Consider the following 15,775-nt stretch of genomic DNA (forward strand, 5'->3'; position numbering starts at 1 on the left):
GAGATATAACCAGTCCATCCTAAAGGAGACCAGTCCTGGTTGTTCGTTGGAAGGACTGATGCTGAAGCTGAAACTCCAATATTTTGGCCACCTCATGCGAAGAGTTGACTCATTGGAAAAGACTCTGATGCTAGGAGGAATTGGGGGCAGGAGGAGAAGGGGACGACAGAGGATGAGATGGCTGGACGGCATCACCGGCTCAATGGACATGAGTTTGAGTGAACTCTAGGAGTTGGTGATGGACAGGGAGGCCTGGCGTGCTGCGATTCATGGGGTCGCAAAGAGTTGGACATGACTGAGCGACTGAACTGAACTGAGAACAATATCTGAGCTCTTTTGCAGATACTGAAACCTCCACCAGGTAAGAGAAGTTAACAGTATGCTGCTCACAAGCACTTAGACCTCAGGCCAGTTGAAACCAGAAGGTTGATGACACTGTCATTTACCTCACTACCAACCAATCAGAAGAATTTCCGAGTTGATCACCTCCTCTTTGAATTGTCAGCTTAAAAACAATTGCAACCTAAAAGCTGAGAGTTATGTTTCATTCAGTGGACATTTTTAGGACTCCAAGCCTGGAAGACAGCATCTCAGGTAACCCTGAGAGCACTGCTCCAAGATGGCAAGTGGAGGAATCAGGTTATATAGAAGTTTGCATCAAAGGGAAGGTAGTCTGATCAAAAGAATATTGCTAATTCAGGAAAACCAGATATCTCAAGTTAAGGAATGTAGCACTTTCTATGTATGGGAAGATGCAAGAGTCTGGGCTCACTGAAATCATTCCTTACATATGCCTCTCAGATATCTGGGGCCAGTATCCTGTTTTTCACACCCCCCTCCCCACAAGCTTCTCAGTGCTCACCATAGGAAATGGCTGCAGCCTGATATCTCCCAGATAACAGGTATTATTCTCCTTCCTGGGTGCTCACGGGGCTCAGAAATTCAAGTTTGGAGGACTGGAAGTGCTGATATCTGTGACAGCCTAGTTTATTGATGTGACAGGAAATACTCTATTTCTCAGAACCATTACTATAAAACTCCTCACTACCCCTTCCAGGTTGACACACAGTCCTGAGGGCCTTATCCCACTGTGACCCCTTTTGCCTTGCAAAGCAATAAAGCTATTCTTACCAATTTCACTCAAAATTCTGTCTCTGAGATATAGTTCAGTGTCAAGTACAGAGACCAGATTCTGCTTCAGAAAAGTGAAGTTGCTCAGTCACGTCTGACTCTTTGTGACCCCATGTGTAGCCTACCAGGCTTCTCTGTCCATGGGATTTTCCAGGCAAGAGTACTGGAGTGGGTTGCCATTTCCTTCTCCAGGGGATCTTCCCAACCCAGGGATCAAACCCGGGTCTCCCACATTGTAGGCAGACGCTTTACCCTCTGAGCCACCAGGGAAGCCACTGCTTCTTCTGGGAAACCTCTGCTTCAGAAGCAAGACATTAGTGTGAGAAGAGGAAAGGGCCAGAAATTAAGAAATATAGGTGGTCTCTGGGAACTGCAAAAGGCAAGGAAACAAATTCTCCTCAGAAGATTCCAGAAGGAATGCAGCCTTACTATTACTTTAAATTTAGACTTCTAACTTTCATAAGTATATAAGAGAATACATTTGTATCACTTTAAACCACTAATTTGTTAGAACAACATCAAGAAAGTAATAAAGTAGTCAAGAGCCTGAGCTCTGGCTAAAAAGCTCTGTGTTTGAATCTTAGCTCTACCATTGACCAGCACTTTGATCTAAGGAATGTCACTTCATGTCTCTGAACTTCAGTCTCTTCACAAGTAATATGGGTAAAATATGCAAATGAAATGATTGATTCAGGCAAGAGTCTTTCACCTAAAACTAAGATATAACCATTAAGTAGAAAGGTGTTAGGGGGAAAAAAATGGATAGTCACACAGTTTCAAATACCCACCATTGCTGCTGCTGCTGCTAAGTCGCTTCAGTCGTGTCCAACTCTGTGCAACCCCATAGACGGCAGCCCACCAGGCTCCCCGATCCCTGGGATTCTCCAGGCAAGAACACTGGAGTGGGTTGCCATTTCCTTCTCCAATGCACGAAAGTGAAAAGTGAAAGTGAAGTCGCTCAGTTGTGTCCTACTCTTAGCGACCCCATGGACTGCAGCCTACCAGGCTCCTCCGTCCATGGGATTTTCCAGGCAAGAGTACTGGAGTGGGTTGTCATTTCCTTCTATGATACCCACCATTGACTTCTTACTAATTAGAAAAGAGAAACTTTGCCTTTACAATGAAACATCTGCTGGTCAGTAACTTAACAAAGTAATCAAACTTTCTTGAACAATAGTGGACCTGACCCTCTTTCCCGACTGATGCGATGGAACCAGAGGTACACAATATCTCCCTTGTAATACTCTGATCAAATATTAAATATAAATCTAATCATGTGCAAACAAACAGATAATGTTAAACATTCAGCAAAGCAACTGACCTGCACTCTGCAATGTCAGGAAAAATGAATAAACCAAAAAAAGAAAATTAAGGGGGGAGATATTTTCCCATTATTAAAAGAGACAAAAGAAATATAACCATCAAATGCAACACATTTACCTTGATTGGGGACTAGATTGAAAAAATTGGACCACAGGTTGGATATCATGTAGGATCTGTGTTTATTTTCTCTTATACAATTATTATTCTGGGGTTTTGTGGAAGATGCCTGCTGAAGTATTTAAAGGAGAAGGGCATGTTGTCTTCAACTTACTTTCAGCTAGTTCACCAAAAAATAAATAGTAGAAATTTATAGAAAGGGATAAAACAAGTGTGGGAAAAAAGTTAACAATCTGTGGACCTATGTGAAGGATAGATAAGAGTTCATTGTTATCTTCTCTCCATTTTTATGTGAATTTGAAATTTTTCAACCTAAAACTTTGGAAGCAAAAATATAAGTTAGATCATGCTCTTCCACTGCTAAAACCTGTGCAATGACCCAAGGCTTCCTACTGCACTCAGAGAAATAGCCAAAGCCTTGTCATAGCCACCAGATCCTACATGATCTGGCCCCTAGCTTTCTGCCTTCACATATTGTTGTTTGCTCTCTAATGTACTCCTGCACAGAAACATTGATCTCTGGTATTCGTTAAATAAACATGGATTGCTCCCACCTCAGGACATTTGAATTGACCATTTTCACTGTCTGAAATGCTTTCCCTCAGACACTTGGGCATAGCTACACTTCTGTTTCTCTTCATGTTCAGGCTTTAATGAAATGACACTCAAAACCCATGACCTTTTCATCTTGAGTACACAAATGGCCCATATTTCCCAGCTTTTCTTATAGTTAAGTGTGGCCATGTAACTGAGCTCTAGTCAAAAGAATGTGGATGGAAAGGATACACATCACTTTTCAGCCTGATCCATTCAAGTCTCCTCACCTGCAACCCTCTCTCTTAATAAAAATACTAGCTGAAGAGATGCCCCTGAGGAAATAGATGGGGTAGAGCTGCAAGAAGGAGGAATCCTGGGACCCTGAAGGACTGCATGGAAGTCACATTCACATTGAACTTTGTGTCAACAAGAGGTAAACTTTTATTGTAGAAATAAAAAATAAATAGGTGTAATTCCCTGATGGCTCAGTGGTAAAGAATTTGCCTGCCAATGCAGGAGATGCAGGTTTGATACTTGGGTCAGGAAGATCCCCTGGAGAAGGAAATGGAAACCCACTGCAGTATTCTTGCCTGGGAAATCCCATGGACAGAGAAGACTGGTGGGCTACATTTCCTGGGGTTGCAAAAGGGCTATACGTGACTTAAACACAAAAATAAATAAATAATAGGACATCCCTCAGTGTGCTATTGTAGAGACTGAAAGCAATGATGACTAGAAAGCAATCAGCACAAAACCTCAGAATGTACTCAATGCATATTATTTGTGGTAGTGAAAGATAGTGTATGAAATTATGAGAAAATAATATCTGATATGCATTAAAAGTGCCTCAATTGGTAATGTCTTAATTGTTAAGAATTATGCAAAGTTTGCCAAAGAGTACTAAGTTTCAGTTAACAAAGTGAACTCACTCAGTCGTATCTGACTCTTTGCGATCCTGTGGACTGTAGCCTACCAGTCTCCTCCGTCCATGGGATTCTCCAGGCAAGAATACTGGAGTGGGTTGCCATTTCCTTCTCCAGGGGATCTTCCTGACCCAGGGATCGAACCTGGGTCTCCTGCATTGCAGGCAGATGCTTTGCCCTCTGAGTCACCAGGGAAGCCCAAGTTTCAGTTATGTCAGCAAATAAATTACAGACATCTAATGTAGAACATGGTGACTAAAGTTAATGATACTGTCTTGTATACTTGAAATCTGCTAAGAAGGTAAATCTTAAGTGTTCTCACCACACACAAACACACACAGACACTAAAAGTTACTAAAAGTAACTATATGAGGTGATGAATGTTAATTAGCTTGATTGTGGTGATCATTTCACAACCTACACATATATCACAACATCAAATAGTACAACTTAAACATACAGTTTGTATTTGTCAAGTATAACTCAACAAAGCTAAAAAAATATGCATCTTAGATCAGTCTCCCAAGGCAATAGAAATAAAAGCAAGAATAAACAAATGAGACCTAATCAAACTTAAAGCCTTCTCACAGAACGTGCTGTGTGCTAAGTCAGCTTCAGTCGTGTCTGACTATGTGACCCTATGGACTGTAGCCCACCAGGCTCCTCTGTCCATGGAAGTCTCCAGGCAAGAATACTGGAGTGGGCTGCCATTTCCTTCTCCAGGGGATCTTCCTGACCCAGGGATCAAACCAGCATCTCTTATGTCTCCTGCTTTGGCAGGCATATTCTTTACCACTAGCACCACCCAGGAGGCCCTCTCACAAAAATTAAGCCCTTGTCAGTCACATCTTTGGCATTTTCTCCCAGTTACTTTGGTATTTTCTCCCAGTTGCCATAAACAAAATGAAAGACAACCTATGGACTGGGAGAAAATGCCAATGATGTGATTGACAAGGGCTTAATTTCCAAAATATACAAACATTTCATACAACTCAACAATAGTAACAAGAACAACAAAACAACTCAATAAAAAAATGGGCAGAATTCCTAAATAGACCTTTCTTCAACGAAGACATATAGATGGCCAACACATATAGACACATGAAGATGCTCAATGTCACTAATTACTAGAGAAATGCAAATCAAAACTATAATGGGATACCACTTCACAACAGTGAGGGAGTCATCACAGACATTCTCAGGTGTAGTTTCTGCATGACAAAGTAGAGGAAGTGTGGAATTTAGGAGCAACACCCTTGAATTTGAACTTAGCTGCAGTACTTCCAACCTATGTGACTTTGGGCAAATTATCTGGTGAGATTGAGTCTCATTTCCCTCATTTGTTAAAACAAGGGTACTGCACTTGAAGAGCTGTATATAAAATGCCACATAATTGTTCAATACGTGGTTATTACTATGTGAACATATTCTCATTCTTGAGCTTATGTAATTCTCCAATCAATACTCTCTGGTACACAAGTACTAAAAAACCCATAAATAACGAACCTAAAATTCAGAGAGGCTAAGAGTTTGCCCCAAATCACAACTAATTGGCTGATGAAAGCCCAGGAATCTGCACTCTCAAGATCCTTTCTATGGTACCACACATCATTCCTCCATCCCAGGGATGGCCCCAGGTCCAAGCCTTATCTAGTTATCTACCTCCACACCCTTAAAGTCATAATAATAATAAGCCATTAATTATCAAAGATTTGAAGAAACTTGTCACCCCAGAATCCTAAGTTTCCATAGTCTTTACTCTTCTCCCAAGCCTTCCTTCTTAATGAGCTCCCTGGGGGTGGTAGATTGCTAGATGGAATGACTGTGTGTCTCCTTGGGGTGAAGTCATGTAGAGGACAATCACCTCCTTTTGGGTCCCCACTCTTACTCATCATTGGAGTAAATCTTCAGAGGCCAGTGGTGGTAGCTAAGGAGGGGAGACAGCCTTGGGTCCCAGATGCCTGGGGCTACATTGAAAGATTACTTCTCTAAAGGGAGAGAGAGAGGTGTCTGAGATGACAACTACACTCACAACAATTCTCAGGGTCTAGTGAGTCCCATCAGCTCCCGCCTGAAGCCTGGAAATTTTATTTCCTCACTTGATATGGGAGCTCTACTGACCTCCATACCTCCGTCTTCCTCCCCTAATCATCAAGGCCAATGAGACTGAAGAGAAAATGCCTGGACTCGTTAATGGCCACACAAAAGATCATCATCCCTTTTCTGAGTAAGTAGCCATTATATTGAACCTCATCATTATGTCCAAATCCTACAAATTCTTATGTATTAGAAACTGAGAGATCATCTTGCAAAATACCCTCTTTTTACAAGGACATAACATGAGGCTCAGCATGGCTGAGACCACAAACCAGGTCCAATGTTCTCCACACTTCTCTGTTTCTCCTTCCCCATTTATATAAACACAAGAAGGATTTGTTCTTGGTGGGTAAGACCCCAAGGAAAGAAGCTCTGTACTTAAGATGGGATAGATGTAACTGCCCTGATGCTGTCACATAGAACCCAGCTACTGTTGACCCAACCTAGCCCCTGGTTGTCCCCAAAACGAGGGCTACTGAGGAAGACTCCAGATGCTATGGCCTCTGAGCATCTTCAGAATAGCATGGGCCATAAGTTGACCCATGAGACTAGTAAAGGGATATTGAGCAGTGTTAGTCTTTCAGTCATGTCCGACTTTGTGACCCCATGAACTGTAGCCCACCAGGCTCCTCTGCCCATGCGATTCTCCAGGCAAGAATACTGGAGTGGGTTTCCATGCCCTTCTCCAGAGGATCTTCCTGACCCAAGGCTTGAACCCAGGATTGAGGTATTGGGTGAATCACTCCTTTCTGAGCCTCAAGTTCTGCCTACATAAAGCGAGTATGTTATTTTCAAATACGTCTTCCTAATATTTCTTGAAGTAATGCAGTGTGTAAAACACTAGATAGAAGAATTTCTCCAGTGAAAGAGGAAGAGACCTAGAGTCTCTCCCATTCAGAATTCCATTCAGCTTCTCAGCCCCTCCTGGTGTGGTCTCTGAGTCCCCCAAGAAAGCACAGTTCAGAAACCTATGAACTGCATAACTTCTTAAGATCATTTTCATCATCAGCAACCTAAAATTTTACAAATATCCCCCAGAAATTTACAGTCTAAAAGGAAATACTTGGCCATCACATAGGGAGCTTCAGCCATGCCAACCAGTAGTTCAAAAAGGTGACTATAGACAATGGAATGATGCCAAGTCCTACTGGGTAAGGTTTGGAAGAGACTGGGGAAAATTTCACCCAGAGAATAAGCCTGGGGACATGTTGCTATTTTCAAACATCAGAATGGCCATAGTGGTTCTTCTGAGCTCCGTGGTTGGCATGCAGTGAAAATGTGCTGAGTGAATTATGAATTGGTGAAGCAAACCATGAAGGAAAAGCATAACTAACATCACTAGCAAAGAGTAAAGTCAGCTAACAGAGGATGCTGGTACTGCCAGGCTTAGTAGAATCTTTGGCTCTGGCATTTCAATCCAAGACATAGACGTAATCCAGTTTTGTTTACAAAGGATCAAGGGACACAGTTTAGGAGGTGGTGGGCACTGTTTACCAGAAATGCTGCAGTTGGATAACCTGGCATCTGTGTTCCTGATGGGTTCATGCTCCAAGAAGTAGAAGGAAGAGAAGTTCCCTGAGTTCAAGTTAAGACTTGATACAGTATTCTTTTCCTATGATACAGTATTCATAGAGTTCAGATGCAAAGGAGTAAATTAACCACACACCTCAGTTCATACTGCCAACACTGGGCCCCTTTCTTATTTGCTTCCTCAATCACACATGAATTTATATACCAACACCCCACTCCCCCTGCCCTCATCCATGGTGACATGCTTAATGTTTAACTCTGTGTATAGACAGACGTTCTGATTTGTTGCATTTTGAAATATTTTAAGCTATATCATGTGATATTTTGATATACACTATGAAATGAGTATCACAGTGTTGCATTTTTAATGTATATAAACCATTTTGTGTTATAGATCTCATTTATTGTCTTACTTTTTCACTCAGATTATGTTTTCAAAATATACCAGTGTTGCTATCAATACTTCTCATCAGTTGCTTCTAAACAGCTGCATTGGGGACTTCCTTAGTGGTACAGTGGTTAAGACTTCATCTTTCAATGCAGGGGACACAGGTTTGATCCCTGATGGGGGAGCTAAGATCCCACATACCCCGTGGCCTGGCCAATAAATAAAATTAAATAAATAAATAAACAGGTGCATTGTACCCCTCAGTACTCTTCTGTCACATTTGCCATCCCAGTGATGGACACCCAGATTGCCACAAGCTCCCCATGACCATGAATGAGTGTACAAGAATATCTTCATCCATAAGCTTTTACCTGCCTGGATGGAAATTTCTCCAGGATATCCATGTAGGAGCAGGATTACTTATCATGAAATGTTCTTGAAACTTTGGTATAATTTACCTTAAAACCATTTGGGACTGAGGTTTTTTGAGAGGAAAATGGTTTTGATTACCATTTCTATTTTTTCAATTAGTTAATACCTTGTTTCCCTGGAAAGACCAATTTAGTCCTAGGTATGCACTCTGTTGTTCTTTCCTCACCTCCTTAGTACTTATCTGCCTTCCAATGACCACTTCAGTCTCCTCCCCCTAAACACACTAGCCCCCTTACCTTCTGCCTGGCTCCCTCTAGACTGCATCTACTATTTTTTAGCTGTACCCACTTTGGTACAGAATACTAGAAAGAAATATTAATAGTAGTATAAATAATATTTGCATAGAAACTTGTAGATTTCACTCAGTAATGTCTGACTCTTTGCAACCCCATGGACTATAGTTCACCAGGCTCTTCTGCCCATGGGACTTGAGTGTAGATCTCAAACACTTTTCAAATATGCCATTTTTTTTGGTAACAATATATTCTTTTTTATTATGGTAAGATATATGTAGCATAAAATGGCCATTTTAATCCTTTTTAAGTGTGCAGTTTAGTGGTATTCAATACATTCATAATGTTGTACAACCTCGCCACTATCAAATAAACCATCTTATTTGAACTGAATAATAAACTTATAGAAATGATATTTTATTTTTCCCATTTTTCAGGTGAGAAAATAGATGGAAACATAGAAATATTCCCAGGGGAAGTAGCAAGTATCTGAACCAGAACCAATTCCCAAATCACCAAATTTTCCCATCGACTCTACTGATCCCTGGAGACTAGTCTCCAAGTTGCTAGTGTAAAACCCACAATCTTGCAAGGGGTGATCAGGGGTGATGTATCTGGTTCAACCTGTCAGGATTCATTATGCAGCTACCATTAGCCAAGTCCTATGCAAGTCACTTAAAACAATGGGGAGTGCAACAGACTTGAACCCTGCCTTGGTAGTGCTTTCATCATAAAACTCTCCAGGTGGTGTCCCTGTCCTCGTGGTCCCTTTCAATTTGGACCAAGCACTAAGTATCTCAGAGAGAAAGGAAATGCTTCAGAAAACAATGCTACTGTATGCACCTACGTGTTAGTGTACTAAAGGAGAAACTAAAAGTCTGAGTTCTCCTAAGCAGGGCAGGGACTTTTATTCAAGATCACTAAGCGTCAAAAATGTATCATTAGTACTTCTGTTTGCTTTTGACCCTTCAAAAGGATCAGAAAGATTCTGAGAACACAAGGCATACAGGATGTGTCATGCATGCATACTAAATCGCCTCAGTCGTGTCCGACTCTTTGTGACCCCATGGACTGTAGCCGGTCAGGCTCCTCTGGCTATGGGGATTCTCCAGGCAAGAATACTGGAGTGGGTTGCCATGCCCTACTTCAGGGGATTTTCCCAAACCAAGGATCAAACCCACGCCTTTTACCTGCCTTGACAGGCGGGTTTCTTACCACTAGCACCGCCTGGGAAGCCCACAGGATGTGGACTTCCTCTAACTCAAAATCTGCATCTCTAACTCTGTCCTCTCTTTTCTGGGAGTATTTGACCACCACTTGTAGGCTTTCCTTTCTGCTGTTTTCTCTGAAGATAATCCTGTCCCTAGAAAGGGTGGACACAGGGAGTGTGTGTTCTGTAACTCAGTGGTCCCAGTATCGACCCAGATGGCTGCTGGCTGCTTCAAACTCTATGTCCCAATCAGTTCTGGTCTTGCTCCCTTTTAACTGAGTTCCAACTTGGTAGATAGACAACTAGGGCATCAGTTCCTGCCAGACTGGAGCCTTGGCTCAGTGTCCCCTGTTCTTGCCTTTGGGGGACAGAAATGACCTATTCCTGAGGCTCAGCATCTTCCTAATAAGGTCACTGCTTTTTGCCAGAATGCTGCATCTTCTCACATTTCCGTGGCCCACACTACCACCCTATGGATGCTTCTTGCCTATAAGAGCACTTGCCTCTTAGTTCCTCTATTTCTTCTTTGATGTCCATCCACCTGCATAAATCACCAAATTTAATGTTGGTTAAATAGGCTCCCTCTGCCAGAAACATTTCTCCAATTTGCCATTCACCCTGACAGATCCCCATGCTGATGGAACTGAGTGTCCATCACCAGAATCATCTGGCCAGGAGGCAGCTGAAGATTAGCATACTGATTAATAACTGAGGCCAGACACAGCAAAACGATATCTTAGATACAGCTTTGGAAATCAAGCAAACGGATCCTTTCTGAACACTTTTTTTAGACCTTTACCATTTAACCAAAGGAGATGGATATTACAAGTTTTATCTTTTGGACAAGGAACAGGAATTGAAGCATCCTGTTCAAGATGAGTCAGACACAAAGTTGGAATTGAAATCAAGGTATGCGAAGACCAACCATATGAAGTTATATCATAGAATATATGATGGTCTACATGAATAATTCCCTTCATGGGTTGCACAAGCTGGAATAAATTATGCAATATCTCCTCTAGCAGACTGAAGACCCCAAGCCACACAACACACACCTAATATTCCCTTATATTTTTTATTTGCAGGAGATCAATGATGAGGGGAAACCAGAGCCACATCACTGAATTCCTCCTTCTGGGACTGACCAGTGACCCCAAACAGCAGGTGTGGCTCTTTGCCAGCTTCCTGGCCATGTACCTGGTCAATGTGGGAGGCAACTCGGTCATCATTGCAGCCATCCGGGGGGATGCCCACCTCCACACCGCCATGTACTTCTTCCTCTCCAACTTGTCCCTGGTAGACATCTGCTTTACAACTGTCATCGTGCCACAAATGTTACTGAACGTGCTGACTCAGAGAAAGGCCATCCTCTTCGCCCAGTGTCTGGCCCAGATGTATTTCTTTGTGGCCTTTGGGATCACTGACAGCTTCCTCCTGGCTGCCATGGCCTTGGACCGCTATGTGGCCATCTGCCACCCACTACGTTACACCACCACCATGAACCCCAGATGCTGCCTCCAGCTCATGACAGCATCCTGGCTGGTATCCCACCTCCACTCCTTCACCCACACCATCCTTATGGCCCGCCTCTCCTTCTGTGGGCCCAACGTCATCCACCACTTCTTCTGTGATGTCCAGCCTCTGCTGATGGTCTCCTGCTCTGACACCTCTCTCAATGAGCTCTTGGCCTTCACAGAGGGCTCCTTTGTGATCATGAGTCCCTTCATCTTCATTACTGTCTCTTATGTTTATATCATCCATGCTGTTCTGAGAGTCCCTTCTGGGAGAGGCAGGTACAAGGTCTTCTCCACCTGTGGGTCCCACCTCACGGTTGTGGCACTATTCTATGGAACTGTAATATCTGTGTACATCCGCCCCTCATCCACCTACTCAGTGACGAAGGACCGTGTGATCACTGTCATCTATACAGTAGTTATCCCCATGCTGAACCCTTTTATCTATAGCCTTAGGAACAAAGACATGAAACAGGCTATGAAAAAACTGATGAGGAAGACCAACTAGCATAACTTCTAGAGGTACACCTCAGCATTCATTCATTCAATGCGAACTTATGAAACAGGGACTTCCCTGGTGGTCCAGTGGCCAAGACTCTGAACTCCCAAAGCAGGGGACCCAGGTTCGATCCCTGGTCAGAGAACTAGACCCCACATGCCACAACTAAGACCTGGTGCAGCCAAATATAAATAAATAAATATTTTTAAAAAAGAATTTATGAAACACCTGCTCTGTGCTAGGAATTTTATTCAGTTGCAAAATGGCAAAATATGAAAATATTGCTAGGATATATCAATGGTAGCTCCTGTCTTCAAAATTAATCACAGCTCAGTAAGGGAAAGGAGACACCTGCAATACGAAGTTATTATACTTTGGTAAAAACAAGTAAGACATGAGTATTGATGACTTACTGCACTGCACATAGTTTCCTTCTTTTTCTTTCACAGTCTCGGGCTCTTGTGTGACACATACATGACCAGGACTGGGCAATACGTGTCCTGATGGAAAGCAAGGAGAAACTTCCTGAGTCAGGTGTTTTAAATGTTAGTTACACAGGTCAACTCGCAAATCTTCCCTTATCTCTTTGAAACAGTCCCTCAGAGCTACCTAAGAAGATGCCTCCCAGGCTTAAGTTCTCTGTATCCTAGCTAGTGGTGAAGAATCCGCCTGCCAATACAGGAGATGCAAGAGATGTGGGTCAACCCCTAGGTCAGGAAAATCTCCTGGAGAAGGAAATGGCAACCCACTCCAGGATCTTGTCCAGAAAATTCCACAGGCAGAGGAGCCTGGGGGGTTACAGTCCACAGGGTTGCAAAGAATAGGACACAACTGAGCAACTGAACACACACATACACATTTCTGCCCAATTAAACATAATTCTCAACTTTTGGGTTGTGCTTCTTCCTTTTTTCAGTAAACAGCACAAGCCATGCTTATACAGGCTTCTCCTAGCCAATGATTAAGCATGCCGGGGTACCAAGGCAGGCTTATCTCCAGAGAATTACAGGACTCTTCTGCTGGATAATTTTGATTCTGGGACACCTTCCCCACCACTCAACCCTGCATTGGCCTAGTCAAAACTTTCTTGGCGTTTTGCTGCAGTCTGAGACTCTTCCTATCCCATCCTTTTTTCTTTTTTTTTTTAATTTAATTTAATTTTATTTTTAAACTTTACATAATTGTATTAGTTTTGCCAAATATCAAAATGAATCCGCCACAGGTATACATGTGTTCCCCATCCTGAACCCTCCTCCCTCCTCCCTCCCCTACCATCCCTCTGGGTCATCCCAGTGCACTAGCCCCAAGCATCCAGTATCGTGCATCGAACCTGGACTGGCATTTCGTTTCTTACATGATATTTTACATGTTTCAATGTCATTCTCCCAAATCTTCCCACCCTCTCCCTCTCCCACAGAGTCCATAAGACTGTTCTATACATCAGTGTCTCTTTTGCTGTCTCGTACACAGGGTTATTGTTACCATCTTTCTAAATTCCATATATATGCGTTAGTATACTGTATTTATGTTTTTCCTTCTGGCTTACTTCACTCTGTATAATAGGCTCCAGTTTCATCCACCTCATTAGAACTGATTCAAATGTATTCTTTTTAATGGCTGAGTAATACTCCATTGTGTATATGTACCACCGCTTTCTTATCCATTCATCTGCTGATGGACATCTAGGTCGCTTCCATGTCCTGGCTATTATAAACAGTGCTGCGATGAACATTGGGGTACACGTGTCTCTTTCCCTTCTGGTTTCCTCAGTGTGTATGCCCAGCAGTGGGATTGCTGGATCATAAGGCAGTTCTATTTCCAGTTTTTTAAGGAATCTCCACACTGTTCTCCATAGTGGCTGTACTAGTTTGCATTCCCACCAACAGTGTAAGAGGGTTCCCTTTTCTCCACACCCTCTCCAGCATTTATTATTTGTAGACTTTTGGATCGCAGCCATTCTGACTGGTGTGAAATGGTACCTCATAGTGGTTTTGATTTGCATTTCTCTGATAATGAGTGATGTTGAGCATCTTTTCATGTGTTTGTTAGCCATCTGTATGTCTTCTTTGGAGAAATGTCTATTTAGTTCTTTGGCCCATTTTTTGATTGGATTGTTTATTTTTCTGGAGTTGAGCTGTAGGAGTTGCTTGTATATTTTTGAGATTAGTTGTTTGTCAGTTGCTTCATTTGCTATTATTTTCTCCCATTCTGAAGGCTGTCTTTTCACCTTGCTAATAGTTTCCTTTGATGTGCAGAAGCTTTTAAGGTTAATTAGGTCCCATTTGTTTATTTTTGATTTTATTTCCAATATTCTGGGAGGTGGGTCATATTTTTTTCTTCTCTCTTTTCTTCCACAGGTCTCAAGGCTTGAAAGCTCTCTCTGATTTCTCCTGCCACCTCCTCAACAAATATCTCGCACACCATATTGTACCTTGGCATCTGCTTCTCAGAAGACCCAGACTAAAGCATTAACCAATACCTTGCAAACAATTCTACTTGTTGGTATGGAAAGTTGAACAGGCACACCAGGAGATTGTACAAGAATTCATGAGTGCAGACATTCCAAATGGAATAAATTGATGTTCTGACCTCATTTATTGTGCTTTTCCTGTCTCACCTATGAAATAATCTAACAACTTAATACAAAAGGAGGAAAATTTCAGTTCTCTAGTCTTTTCTGCTAAAATAATAAAGGTTAGGCTGTCACTAAAATATCAGTAGTAGAACAAAGGAATGATAGATGATTGTTATTGTGGAGTTGTTCTCTTTAGAGGATGGTGGTCTGAAAGTTTCCCTGCAGAAATGTTTTTAAGAAAAAGTGAACAATGGAAAATGTTATTTTTTTTCTCATTTTTTAATGATAAAAAGAGGAGTTCTACTTGAGATGAAGAATCTTTGGGCAGGAAATGCCAAAACCTGTAACAAACTCAAATGTCCATTAAGATTAGAATGGAGGGATTCCCTGGTGTCCACTGGTTAAGACTCCATGCTCCCACTGCAGGAGGCACATGTTTGATCCCTGGTCTGGTAACTAAGATTCCACATGTCTCATGGTGCAGCCAAAAAAAAAACAAAAGATCAGAATGGATAATACAGTACAATCACACAATATAATTAGAGTCCACATTCCCTTAGCTGCAGTCCTAAAACTCAACTGAATCACTTTGCTGTACAGCAGAATTTAACACAACATTATAAATCAACTGTACTTCAATTTAAAAAAATACGACCTATAGCTACAAGCACTAATATAAATGAGAAAGTACTAATATAAACAGTTCAGAAAGAAAGTGAAAGAAGCAAAATGATTCCAGTCATGCGAAAGACAAAAATAGGGAAACAATACACAATTCATGCATATGTGCAGAGTTGCAGCTGTGTGTGTGTGTGTTTGTGTGTGTACGCTCAGTACCGTCTGACTCTTTGCCATCCCATGGACTGTAGCCCACCAAGCTCCTCTGTCCCTGGAATTTTCCAGTCAAGGACACTGGACCAGGTTGCCATTTTCTACTGTAGCATAGCAAAACTATAAGAAAACTATTCCTATATAGTTTATAAACTCTTTTTCATATATGATGTATTTCACAATTTAAAAAATATAAAGAAAATCCTGTATACAGAAGTGTCTCTATTATTTAGCAGATTTTTACAAATGAGCTTCATCTACCCTTTGAGTCACAGGGAACAACTGTTCTATGTATTGAATGGTAGAAATTTGAAGACTATGATTGTGTGGCCCACACTTCATCAAATCTCTTCAGTTTCATTTGTTACTGTTTATTTTCTGGGACACGATAGGTGTTCTTTATAAGGATTTGGGTTACAGCGTGTGAACTCCACG

At 41.8% G+C, this 15,775-nt stretch overlaps 2 protein-coding genes across 3 annotated transcripts in view; one reads left to right on the top strand and one right to left on the bottom strand.

The window, feature by feature from the left end:
• OR1B1 (olfactory receptor family 1 subfamily B member 1) overlaps nucleotides 1-15,775 on the bottom strand; it is a 184,991-nt gene that overhangs the window by 135,262 nt on the left and 33,954 nt on the right. Inside the window, exon 3 of one of the 2 annotated variants that reach the window (XM_070799210.1) lies at nucleotides 12,348-12,434. The exons of the other annotated variant lie outside the window; for it this stretch is intronic. The gene's annotated coding sequence lies outside the window, so the exon portion shown is untranslated. The remainder of the gene's footprint in view (nucleotides 1-12,347; nucleotides 12,435-15,775) is intronic. 2 annotated transcript variants of the gene reach the window in all.
• Nucleotides 11,014-11,943, top strand: LOC109565642 (olfactory receptor 1L6-like). Its single transcript, XM_070799839.1, has one exon. The coding sequence runs from the start codon at nucleotides 11,014-11,016 to the stop codon at nucleotides 11,941-11,943; it is 930 nt and encodes a 309-aa protein (XP_070655940.1).

This window comes from Bos indicus, chromosome 11 (genome assembly GCF_029378745.1).
Source record: "Bos indicus isolate NIAB-ARS_2022 breed Sahiwal x Tharparkar chromosome 11, NIAB-ARS_B.indTharparkar_mat_pri_1.0, whole genome shotgun sequence".
In the NCBI taxonomy this organism is placed as follows: domain Eukaryota; kingdom Metazoa; phylum Chordata; class Mammalia; order Artiodactyla; family Bovidae; genus Bos; species Bos indicus.